An 11,894-nucleotide genomic window follows, 5' to 3' on the forward strand; every position below is an offset into this window, starting at 1 on the left:
GTCTTCAAAGATGTTATGAGGGACTACCGTGCTAGGGTTCCCATAATTATTCAGGGAAGCGAAAGGTGTAACAACTGCTCTATTACAGTAGATGTACGTATTGACCTCAGATCCGCGGACAAAATCAAGCTCTCAAGTTACGATTTGCTAAACCATATACTCCGTATTTATCAAGGCGTTCGGCTTCGATTATGTTCTCCAATCGGAGAAAAGCGCCAAGTTGTGACGAACCGTTACAAGCACAGGAGTATTATCGCTGGGATAGAACAATGGAGTAACGGAGTAGTAGCCAAAAGGTACTGGTAGGTTGTGATAGCTATTGCTTGCTGAAGTGTGACGAACCGTTACAAGCACAGGAGTATTATCGCTGGGATAGAACAATAGAGTAACGGAGTAGTAGCCAAAAGGTACTGGTAGGTTGTGATAGCTATTGCTTGCTGAAGTGTGACGAACCGTTACAAGCACAGGAGTATTATCGCTGGGATAGAACAATAGAGTAACGGAGTAGTAGCCAAAAGGTACTGGTAGGTTGTGATAGCTATTGCTTGCTGAAGAACCAGGTATAACGAAGGCCGGGAGGCCTTCTTATATACTGGTCTTCAACCCCGTCCCGTGGTCCCGAAAGCCCGGGACATCGGGTCCGTCCCGTGGTCCCGTAAACTCGGGACCCCGGGTCCTATCTGATTGGTCATCTAGTCTAGCCTACATAGGATTCTCTGATTGGATCGTAACACAAGTATCAATTTCTCGATCGCCAACCTAATAAATACAACATGCTCGTCACCGACATTTCTCGTATATTACCCGACAACACTGATCATGAGAGAAATACCATAATCAGGGTCCACGTCATTCGAAAAACCTCAGAGGGCTGTAAAGATGCCGAGGTCAAAGAATCACTATTCCACCTATATCCCTCCACGGTCAAATATCACTTGTTTCTGAACGAAGGGAAGGCAAAGTTCCTAAACAACACCTGGCAGAGTGATAAGGTTGTCAAAAAGCTGTATGAGTACCTCCAAATGAGCCCTGGCTCTTGGTAATCAGAATACACACCTGCTGTCAGATCCCAATTCACTAACTAGTTTCAGAAACACATCATACCCACCCGGGACCATGTCCGAGAGAGGCTACAAGCTTGGCCCCTTTGTGGAAATAGGTGACCTGCTTTGGGGCAGCCAGACACAATTCACTGTGGCATGGGGAGACGCCGTCTTAGACGGGCCAAAAGGATGGCTTGTTGTTGTTGTTGTTGTTGTTATTTTTAACGTCTACTTCCGCCTCCCGTAGGGCATGAGACGTGCCGCACCGGTGAGTCTAGCATACAAAATTAAGAGCAATGCCCTAACTGTCCACCAAAACCATTAATCCGAGGGCAAACCGAGGCCTATTGCCAGTATAAATCATGTGTTGCCCATAGCGTAAACGCGGCCCAACACTTATAATCGAATCGCCCAGTGGGCGAGCCGCCAGTATATGACGGAACCTGTAGCTAGGGCCAAAAGGATGGCGTTTTGGCAGATGGACAGACGAGAAAGACCCCGAGCTCAGACAGGACACTTTCGTTGAATACACTGGACTAAGCGGAGCCAACTCACACATATACCAACGTTCCACGCCGTCGCCCGAGACGTGCGGTCCAGCCTTGACGATCCGACGGACGACATTTTGAACAGCTTCCGAGAAATGTCGTTACGCCTGTCAATTCGTGAAGCAGCGGAAAAAGGCGATGATGCTTGGGGCAGAACGACGAACAGCAGCACAGCAGAACCAGGAGGATTCCTGCCCCAGAGGGTCAACTACACAAAGACCAAGCTTCGCACCGAGTACGCCCAGAACACGACATGGCTCATCCTCGCTGTATCAATAAGCCTTCTGGGCTCGGTTGCTACCCTTTTTCTCCGACCGTCGTCGTTATCGTCGACTCCAGTTTCCGAATAACGAGACAACCAATAATATTAATTAGCCTCCCTTATTACTAGCTACAGTAGCAACGCGTTAGCTAACTAAGTAGTTGTACTGATGCGCCGAAGGGTTCAAGTAGGAAATTATAGCGAGAAGGGAGCTAAGAGTAAGGAGCCAATTGTGTAGTACGGTGTGCTCAACGACACGGATCTTCTCAGCTTTGCAGTTTCGGATGCAAATGGTGTTATTCATGCCCAGAGGCCGCGGAACGAAGAGATGCTATAATCTGAGCTTTTATGCTTGGTATGACTGGTGGTTTCTTGGGGCTTCGTGGGATTTGGAAGTAGCTCTACAGTTCTAGTATGGGATACTTTACTAGTACTAGTAACTAATGCTGGGAGGATATAATTTATATGGGACTGCTTGCATTTATTCTAGTTGGACAATTCAGGAACCATGATTTAGGTAGCGGTTAACTAGTAGTAGAAACAACTAGGAGCCTGTCGATGGTTATAGTACACCAAGAACGATATGGGGGGACAATAGGGAAGAGTAAGAGTACATACATGTAGGTGGAGAGCTGCATAGCAATATACTTAGAAGTACCTATAGCGCGGAGCAAGAGCGTACATACAGACATACACACCTCCACATAAGGTCAACCAGTGCCGGTAGCTGAAAGTACGACTTTGTCCTTCAAAACAACCCGTCGGTATCATCATCGCGGCCATGGTAGAGTACAACCCTAGGTAGGCACCTTACGTTTGTTTGGCTCGGCCAAGGAACAATATCCAGAAAGGCCGAAGACCACTTACACCCTTAGGTTCCGAATAGTTGCATAGTAAGCGAGGGACAAGCACCATCAGCATGATAGTCATCCGTCAGATTTAGGTTGAACAAGGGGTTCGTCGAAATAAAGCTTAACGAGAATTAAGCTTTTCCGATGTAGCCAATCACGGACCGTTATTTACACGTGTAATGAGCTTAGAAGCCAGGTTTTGGTTCTGGGTGTGATTCTAGTTCTAGTTCTAGTTCTAGATCTATTCCCAGTTGCAGATACCGACTCTACCATACGATAGAGGTACATGAACATGCATCGGCGAGAAGGAGCTCAATCAGTAGCTACCTAGGCTCCTAGGTAACTTGAGAAATTTCCATCCATCTACCTCGCGCGATTCCAATATAACCAGGGGCAAGGTAGCCTGCTTTCCATGATCATGGTCATGTAGGTACCTAGTCATATTATTCCAGTTTTCATATAATAATTTTTCTCATCCATCTTCCTTCCTCTACCGCGGCAGCTAAAGTAACGGACTGAGACTACTCACTCAGGATTACTACGCCATCTTTGAATAACCCGAGGATGATGCCTGGCTTGATGGGAAAATTCTCTCATCACCTTGGAGAAGCTACGTCTAAACATAACAAGGGAACCAAGTTTTTCAAGTGACCCAAATCAGACATGGTAGACATGGTAGACGTGGCAGGAAATGCAAGAACAAGGATCAAATCTTAAATGTGATCGACTCTATTATCGCTTCAGGTCGCTATTCACAAGTAGTCCCAGTGCTATGATCGTGACGTACTGGCGCCGCATTGCCTTGTTAGCTCTCTGTCGTTCCATTATCTTACTCTCCCGTTTTCCGCTGTCCCGTTGTGTCCCTATTGTTCTGTCATGTCTCGTTATGTCCCTAATGACCCGTTGTCCCTTGTGCCTATCCAGTGATCTTTATCACTTTGAGTCTGTGACTGTACATGTGTAGAGGTATGATCAAACAGGAACTAAACCCAATACCTGTTTCATTCCTTGTTCTTCCCTCAATACCTGGGAGCCAGTAAAACGCGCAGCAAAAACATGAAAGCAATAAACAAAAGAAGAGCAAAAAAGAGCAAATATTCGGAACGTATGATTGCCGAGACTGATTGAGATCAGATTCCCGAGAGTCAGAATTACCCCTGTCATGGGATACATGGCTATAAGGAGCAAGCAAAAAGCAGTGAACCTTCTGTTACTAGGACCACCACCGACAGGTATATACGGCAGCCACCTCAGGTTACGAACGTATTCTTCTTGTCCGGGTGCTGTGAGTTTGTCCACCGGCCACCCCAGCCAGAGAAGAAGAAGAAAGGACAACAGAAAATATGGCCGTGAGAGTACATGCCTATAAAGAACAGCATAGTCTTCCCCGTGCTCGTGGTGCAAGTGGGAAGTTGTAGGCCGTAAAGGCCGTACAAGAATTAAACAAAACAGAACAAAACAAACAGCGCTATTGTATGCCCTGGTCAAAGCCAGATGGGTAACCTCTGTTAATGAGAAAAGCGAAAGAAAAAAAGAGCAAATAAGATAATCCCACCGAGCGCCATATATCAATCCCGAAAGCAGCAAGTATATAAACTGCCTCCCCGTATCGCCCATCGTAATGCGTAAAAGCAAGCCGCAGGTCCGTGCGCGGGTTCAATTAACCAACCAATCGACGCCGAAAATCATCCTCATCATCACCAAGCATACCCCCCACCACCGTAATCATCATCCCGATCCATCCCATCCCACTCCGAATCCTCATCATCGTCATCCCCGCCGCTGCCGTCCACGAAATCCTCCATCGTCAACGTCTGCTCCGTCAACTTCTGGTTGTCCAGCTGCAGCTCCACCTTCTCGCACCAGCCGTGTCTGTACAGAATCTCGCCCGCGACGTTGGCTTCCCTAGGCGAAAGGGAGAGTTCCTCCGCTGACAGGCAGAGAGACGAGGTCACTGACATTTCACGCTCGCCGCGTTGGAAGCTGTTTCCGCGTGAGAGGGAGGGTGTGCCACCGTGGGATGATGGGCCGGAAGATAGAGCTGCGATGCGGGCGCTTCGGCGGGTAGACTGAGACTGCGAGGAGCCTGAGCCTTGTTGGTCGGCTTCGATGGACTGCGCTACCCATTTATCGGTCCGGGAGCGCTTCGTAGCGGAAGGAGGGATCTTGCTCGTTGAGAATGAGGGCATAATCTGCTTGGGCGTGGGAGGTTTTGGGGGGCGTAGTGTGAAGGGTGGCTTGGGGTCTTCCCATTTGCGGAGAAAGACGCCCTTAAGACGGGCTTCCCATCTGTCGCGCATCTCGGAGCGCTGGCGGATGGGGATGTTGAGCTTCGCGTTGATGTTTATGATCCGTAGATCAGGAAGGTCCGGAGCGGCTTTGATCAGGGACTGGAAGAGGTTCTCGGCTGCGTCGGCGGACCACTTGCGCATGTTCTGAAGCTCGAGGGTGCGCAGACTGACTGGCCAATCAGGGACTTCCTCCACGCTGAGGACCTCGTCGTAGCTGGGATCTGAGTCGTTGTAGAACTCGTGGTGGTTGTAGGTTTTGAGGTCGACACTGAGTGTCTGAAGGCATGGGCAGGCTGTGCCCAGAACAGTGAGGAAGCTCATGCTGAGCGACTGGTTGTGCCTCAGATAGAGGTGCTCAAGATTGTGAGCACGAGTCAGAAGGTATTCCGAGAAATCATCGGCAGTGATCTCCCAGCAGTTGACTAGCTCCAACGTCTTGAGAGTGTTGGGAAGGAGACTGAGCAGATGGTCGTTTGCGATGGTGGAAGATTCGATAGACAGCCACTCCAGTTCTGGAAGAGCGTTGATGGCTTGAGCGAATTCGCCGATCAAGAAGTTTTCGAACCCTTCGCTCTCTCGAACATCTTCGGGAATCGTTGGCCAGTTATGCAGCGGCATCGAAGGCACCTGGAAGTTCTGAAGACAAATCTTCTTGAGATTTGAGAAAGCCGGAGTTTGGTGAATAATGGCTGGGCTCTGCAAAGTCATGTCGGCGTTCATCAACCTCCCATTCCATCTCCAGGCCTCAAGTTGGATCGGCTCGTGCTCGGATCCTGGAGGGTCGCCGCCGTTGAGGAATTTCCACAATGCAGTTGGGTATTTCCATCTCAGGCTGGCTTCAAGGGACCGGAACGGGGCATTGTCCTTTTCATGATAGAAGTCGATAGACTTAAGCTGGGGGACGTTGGCAAAAAGGGCGTCCCAGTCGAGGTGTTGCCCTTTATAAGTCTTGGACGCAATCTCCGCCACATCGATCCGCAACTTCTTTACTTTCCACTTGTAGCGGTACAACCACTTTGAGGAATCCGAGGACAAGAAAGCCACGAGTCCATGTGCCATTTTCCGCGTGAGCAAAGGCGGGGAGTAGTACAATGCCGTCAGCGCTGGCTCTGCAAGGTCTTTACAGAGATGGCACGCAGACAAGAGAAGGTTGACAGCATCCCGATCGCGCTCGGCAGATGCATACTTGAAAATCAAGCGCCAGATCTCGTAAGGGAGCTCTTGCCACGGGGGGATGACTTTGGGTTCCTTCTCTGCTGTGTCTTCGTCAACATCACCAGAGTGGACAAGGTCTAGCTTGGATTTCCTGGACGATGCAGTTGTGCGTCTCTTGGTGTCAGTGGCCGGCGTGCCTCTCCTTCTTTTCCGGTCTGGCGTGCGTGGAACAGACGATTCCCTGGCTCTGGCTACAGACCCTCTGCCCCTGCGAGGAGTGGGAAGAGTTTCTTGGTCGGTATTGACGATCTCGTCATCTTGATCATCTGCTCCGTCACTGTCGTCTTCATGGAAAAAGCCGGACTGGGGACGACGGCGCTTTCCTAGTGTTTGGCGACTAGAGGTGATTGTTCGGGTGTTACTATGTGTGGTGCTCAGCTGGGTCTGGGTCCGAGATGGACGCCCCCGTGTTGATATCGTGGACCTGCGCGGTGGTTGTGCATCTTGTTCTCCGTCATCCTCTTGTTGGCTATCGGTTTCATCAGGCGTAGTGGTAGAGGCACTGTCACTATCGTCGGAGGAATATTCACGATAGTTGATGGACGATCTACGGGGACGAATATTGTGGTTGAGAGTGCCGGTGTTGTTGGCCTTGTTGCCACGGCGACCTCTAGTGGTAGTGCTGCTGCTTGTGGTGCCGTTGGAGTTGGAGATACGGTTCCGGGCAGCCCCTGCTGAATCCCCGCTGCGAGCGCTTCGTCTTAGTGGGCTTTCCGGGCCCAGATTTGATGTCGCACCGCCGCCGATTGAAACACCAACAGCGGCTGCCCCAGCACCCTGGCTCCCGGCTCGGCGTGGCCGCAGACTACGGCCACCAACTACCGCCGCTAACGCCTCCGTCGCCGATAGTGTAGATCTAGTACGGCTTCTCGCCGAAGCACGCCGGGCCTCCACCTTTGCCATGGCTACCTATGTGGTTCAGCAAGCGGCATTGAATGGGGGCAATGCTTTGTTTGTGACTGATTGATTGTTTGTGGAATTGATTGAGTGCAAAGAACTAATGTGGCAAGGTGCATCCAACAGATGTATAAGTCCGTTGTTCGTGTTGTTGGAAGACGGATGGTTGCGAGTGGGAAAATGGGTTCAGTTTGCGACAAGTGATGATGAATGGACGGGGCGCTTGTGAGCACAAGGACCAGTTCCGGAACAGGAAGTGGAAGTGGTCAGTCAATGGAAAATGGGAGGCGCCTCTTTGGTTGCTCACTGTGCGGAAGTGCTAAATGGACAATGTCCAGCCATTCTGTCCAATCACGGGACTCAGCCAGCGACAATTCGAAGCTTGTGGCACGAACCATATTAGCTAATCAACGATGCACGAGCCATTAGAAATCCAATTTCAAACGATACGACCGACCAAGCCTAGACCCGAGTTCTTGGGACTCAGCTGCATGTTGAAGCCAACAGCCGTTGCATCAAAACTCGATGCCATGTTTAAACTGATAACTTTGTTCTTTGCGTACCTCTGATAGTTCATAACTCTAATTGCCAATGAAGAAACTATCCCGAAACGCTCTGTAGGTAGAACCACATATCTTCCCACCACAGCACTTACAAAGCGAGTGCTCTGGACAAAGGACGGCAAAAAGGACCAGGCCGTTCTCGTGCACCATCAACAATGAAACTTCAGGAACCATGCATGCTACGAAAGAAAAAAAGAAAAAAAAAAACACTCATGCCCATCGCGTCTATCATACAGCCATATTTTAATTAAAGCTCCCGACATATCAAGCAAGGGAGCAAAAAACAGAGCAAGAAAAAAAATAACCGTTGCAGCATCTCAGTATACGAGATGGGCAAAAGAAAAGATAACTCGATCCACCCAGGGGTCGAACCTGGAACCTCCTGATTCGTAGTCAGACGCTCTGCCATTGAGCCAGCGGACCTTGTTGAATAACCATCACAAGTATTGTACTTATGTAAGGACCTAAACAGGTATTATTTCCTTCAATAATTCTAGGTAGTCTCCTGGCTGGCTTGAATGAACATCGTGCTCCCCATATTTGGACATGGCACTTGTAGCCTTGGTCTATCTGCAAAAGCACCGTGCCTGTCCATGTGTATTCATAATGACGCTACAAACGTTCCGTGATCCATTCCTTGACTTGAACCTCCCTTTCCCAGTTACCCTGTGTTTTCCCATGAACGCCGAGGATGCATCAAAGCAAAGCACCCATCTAGTAACAAGCTTCTTCAATGAAAGGTTGCGCCTAGACATTCCTGCCGTCGAGTCGCCTTCCCTTGCTCTCCTCCGGCTTCTTCTCCGAAGGTTGCGCCTTATCCTTATCCTCGTCATCGCCCTTTTTCTTTGGGACTCCTCCCCGGAGCGTCTGTCCCTGGCCAGCAAAGTGCGGCTGTTTCGCCGCGGCTGCCTCCTTCTCCTTATCCGCCGCAGTCTTGACAGGCTTGATCTCGTATCCCAGGAAGAGCTTGTTGGGCGGCAGACGGAGTGGCAAGGGGCCGTTGTTGTTCTTCCTCCTGGGCAGGACCACGTCCTTAACGTTGGTCGAAGTGCCCGCCACCGGCGTCGCCGGCTTCGGTGTTCCCGTCTTGCTGCCCTTCTTCGCCGCCAACCGCATACCCTCGCCATGGAAATTGCCCGCCGACAGGGTGGTGGCTCCCGGTGCGATAGCATCGTAGTTGATGGCCTGAGCCATGGTTCCCTGGTTGTGCAAGAGACCACCCGCCGGAAGTCCTCCACCAACAGCCCTGCCGCTGCGTGGTGTGCTGGTACCGCTGCCTTGTGCAGGTCGCGGCGGCTCGACATAGCCAACTGGCGGCGCAAAGTCGACGCTGACGTCTGTTTCGATCATGCAGACACCCATCTTAGCGGTCTCCGGCTTGACGTCCAGAACCGCCATTTCGTAAATCTCGTCGTTATATTCAAAGTTGAAAACATCGCCCTTGGTCAGGGCGGCAAAGTTCCGGAATGCCTTTTCGAGGACGGCACGAGGATCGCTAATATCGAGGAAGTTGACGGATTGCGGCTGAAGCTTTACAAGCTTGGCGAGCTCGAGAGATGTCGTCTTGATCTGGATTATGTCGCCCACCTCGAGCTTGAGTGTCTGCATCATCCACTGCGGGATGTAGGCCCTACCCTCCTCAGCCACAAACTCCAACACACCGGCGTGTGTGTGCGCTCCCAGCGAGCCGTTGATGAGCTCTAGCATGATAGGCCATTGTACGTGTAGTCGCGAAACCTTGTCGAGGGCGGAAGGCGGAAGCAGGATCTTGGAGCCGTAGTTGAGTTCAGGTCGTTCGGCACCGGGCGCCATGACAAGGGGGTAGCAGCGGTAGTACTCATCGAAGCGTCGCGGGACCCGAGCGCCACCGCCGGCGCGGCCTCCGTAGATGTCTCCGTACTGTCATGGCCAGAGCATTAGATAGGTCCGGCTAGATGGAGGGTTCGAACAGCTCTCTCTCTTTGTAAGCGAGCTGGAGGACAAGGGTAGCTTACCATGATGGCGAGGGAGCTGTGCTGGAGGTGCGGTAATGTGATGCTTTGGAAAAGGAAAACAACGAGGTATTTGTATCAAGAAGGGATATCTCTAGGTAAGTTCCGCAGGATAAATACCCGCGCCAACGACGTAGGACAAGCGCAGTGAAGGGGATGTTGTGACGGTGTTGAACTTGAAGCAACTTGACCGCGTGGAAGGTTCCAAAAGGCAACAACGCAGATGACATAACTGGGCCAAGCACCACGGCTCCACTGAAAGTTACAGGCACGTTAGGTAATGACTGGGGCACTGGCAAGGGTACCTGCCTCGGCGGGATTGGCGGGGTGAGAAGGTGTGGCCGTGGCGTCAGATCTGTGAAACCGTACTGTGGCGCGAGCTCCCCCAATCTTAAACGCTTAGGTCAAGGGTACCTTGAGCGCTGCCTGTCCACTGGAGAACGCTCTGGACCTTGATGTCAGTGATGCGAGTTCATCAGATTCACGATTCTGCCATCCGGAATTCTCTCCAAACACCATCCATGCTCTTGAATTACCATTCGGCCGTCGACTCAGGCAAAACAACCAATCTACTGCGGGCTATACACGCACAACACTCTGTGATCCGGAGACGGAATACGTCCTTGTTTGAAGACAAATATAACAATTCACATCCTGACGTCAATACCTCAACACGACATATTCACACAAATCACAATGTCCTCTCGCTTCGCCGCCGCGCGCCCCAAACGCGCCAGCGAAGCCTACGCCCGCGCCCACCACGGCGAATCGCGTGCCAGCGACTCCGACTCCGGCCCTTCCAACAAGAAAGTCAAATTCGACGTGCGCAACCCGTCCGCGCTTGCGCCCTCGGCGCACGATGACGACCTAGATGAAGCCGACGACGAGATTCTCGCCGCCGACGTGATCGGGGGTCTCTCACGGGCCACCAAGCGCGGCGCCGTCAACATTGACGGATACGACTCCGACTCGGACAATGACAACCTGGAAGACCGGGCGGAAGCGCGAGGAAAGGGTCGCAAGAAGGGCAAAGATGCCGAGGACGTGGATCTGGCGGAGGTAATGGACAATTACAACAAGCCTTCCAACGGGGCACAAGGCGGGAATGATGACGACGACGAGGTGGACATGTTCAACGACCTGGAAGACGACGACGGCGCCGAACCTACAACAGCCGGTGGCACCAAGAAAGGTAAATCCGTGCACTTCCTCGCTGACACGGAAATCGAAGGCCAAGACCTGTCCTCCAAAGCCGGCGGAAAAGTCACCATCGACCCCGCGCACCAGCCTAAAGAATCCGACGAAGACGACGACGACGACGGGGATGACGAAGAAACCATAGCAGCCGCCATCGCCGAAGAGGGCATCGACGAAGAAGTCGGCCTCGGCGGCCTCAAGAAACACGCGCCCAAGATCGACGCCTTCAACATGCGAGCCGAGCAGGAAGAGGGCGCCTTCGACGAGGCGGGCAACTTCATCCGGCGCGCAGCCGACGCCAACGCCGTGCACGATAAGTGGCTCGAGGGCCTGTCCAAGAAGGAAATCAAGAAAGCGGCGGCGGCGCACGAGAAGCGCGAGGCGGAGCGCCGACAACAAGAGAGGGAGGACGACAAGATTGCCACGGGCGATTTACTTCGCAACCTGATCTTGACGCTGGAAAAGGGCGAGACGGCGCTGGAAGCGCTTGCCAGACTTGGAAAGGACAAGACTAAAGGACCGAAGAAGGTGCCCAAGTGGAAGATGAAGAAGCAGGAGCGGAAACAGGGGATTGATTCGATGGACATTGACGAAAAGAAACAAGAAGAAGCAGAGGACCCCAAACAGAAGAAGATCAGGGAGGCGATTGACGCCATCACCGAGGCGGCGGATAAGTTGCTGGGGAGGGATTATCCGGATATTTACGACAAGGAGCGGGAGTGGTTGGTGAGAGAGTATCGGGCTGAGACGGGCGAGACTTGGATGGAGCCTACTAAGCCCAAGGAGGAAGAAGAAAGGGAGGAAAAGCCATTAAATGGGAACGGGCAACCAAGGATGTGGGAGTTTAGGTGGACGGATGGGAGAGATGGCGGAGGAGAAGGAGGAGGAGGAAGTCAGGGGCCGTATGATGGGCCGACTATGAAGGCGTGGCAGGATGCTGGATACTTTAAGGAGGCGGTTGAGTTTAGGCCGGTAGGCGGAGGGGAGGGTGACTGGTCTAGGGTTGCGACGTTCGTATGATCACAACACCAAAGAT

The 11,894-nt window shown here is 51.9% G+C and overlaps 3 protein-coding genes and 1 non-coding gene across 4 annotated transcripts; 1 reads left to right on the forward strand and 3 right to left on the reverse strand.

Annotated features, from left to right (window-relative positions):
- Positions 1-3,425: 3,425 nt before the first annotated feature.
- Positions 3,426-7,113, reverse strand: SMAC4_04186 (uncharacterized protein; the record flags this gene model as incomplete). Its single annotated transcript, XM_003346706.2, has 1 exon — positions 3,426-7,113. One exon carries the CDS (start codon positions 7,111-7,113, stop codon positions 4,402-4,404), a length of 2,712 nt encoding a protein of 903 aa, XP_003346754.1. The 3' UTR covers positions 3,426-4,401.
- Positions 7,114-8,021: 908 nt separating this feature from the next.
- On the reverse strand, positions 8,022-8,093 carry SMAC4_13804. Its single transcript has one exon. It is a non-coding gene; the product is annotated as a tRNA-Arg (tRNA).
- Positions 8,094-8,128: 35 nt separating this feature from the next.
- On the reverse strand, positions 8,129-9,912 carry SMAC4_04187 (uncharacterized protein). The gene is made up of 2 exons (XM_003346707.2): positions 9,665-9,912; positions 8,129-9,569 (listed from the first exon to the last, which is right to left on the reverse strand). The coding sequence occupies exons 1-2, from the start codon at positions 9,665-9,667 to the stop codon at positions 8,418-8,420; spliced, it is 1,155 nt and encodes a 384-aa protein (XP_003346755.1). The 5' UTR covers positions 9,668-9,912; the 3' UTR covers positions 8,129-8,417.
- A 445-nt stretch (positions 9,913-10,357) lies between these two features.
- On the forward strand, positions 10,358-11,878 carry SMAC4_04188 (uncharacterized protein; the record flags this gene model as incomplete). The annotated part of the gene is made up of 1 exon (XM_003346708.1): positions 10,358-11,878. The coding sequence occupies one exon, from the start codon at positions 10,358-10,360 to the stop codon at positions 11,876-11,878; it is 1,521 nt and encodes a 506-aa protein (XP_003346756.1).
- Between the last annotated feature and the right edge of the window lie 16 nt (positions 11,879-11,894).

Source organism: Sordaria macrospora, chromosome 5 (assembly GCF_033870435.1).
Source record: "Sordaria macrospora chromosome 5, complete sequence".
Classification (NCBI taxonomy): Eukaryota; Fungi; Ascomycota; class Sordariomycetes; order Sordariales; family Sordariaceae; genus Sordaria; species Sordaria macrospora.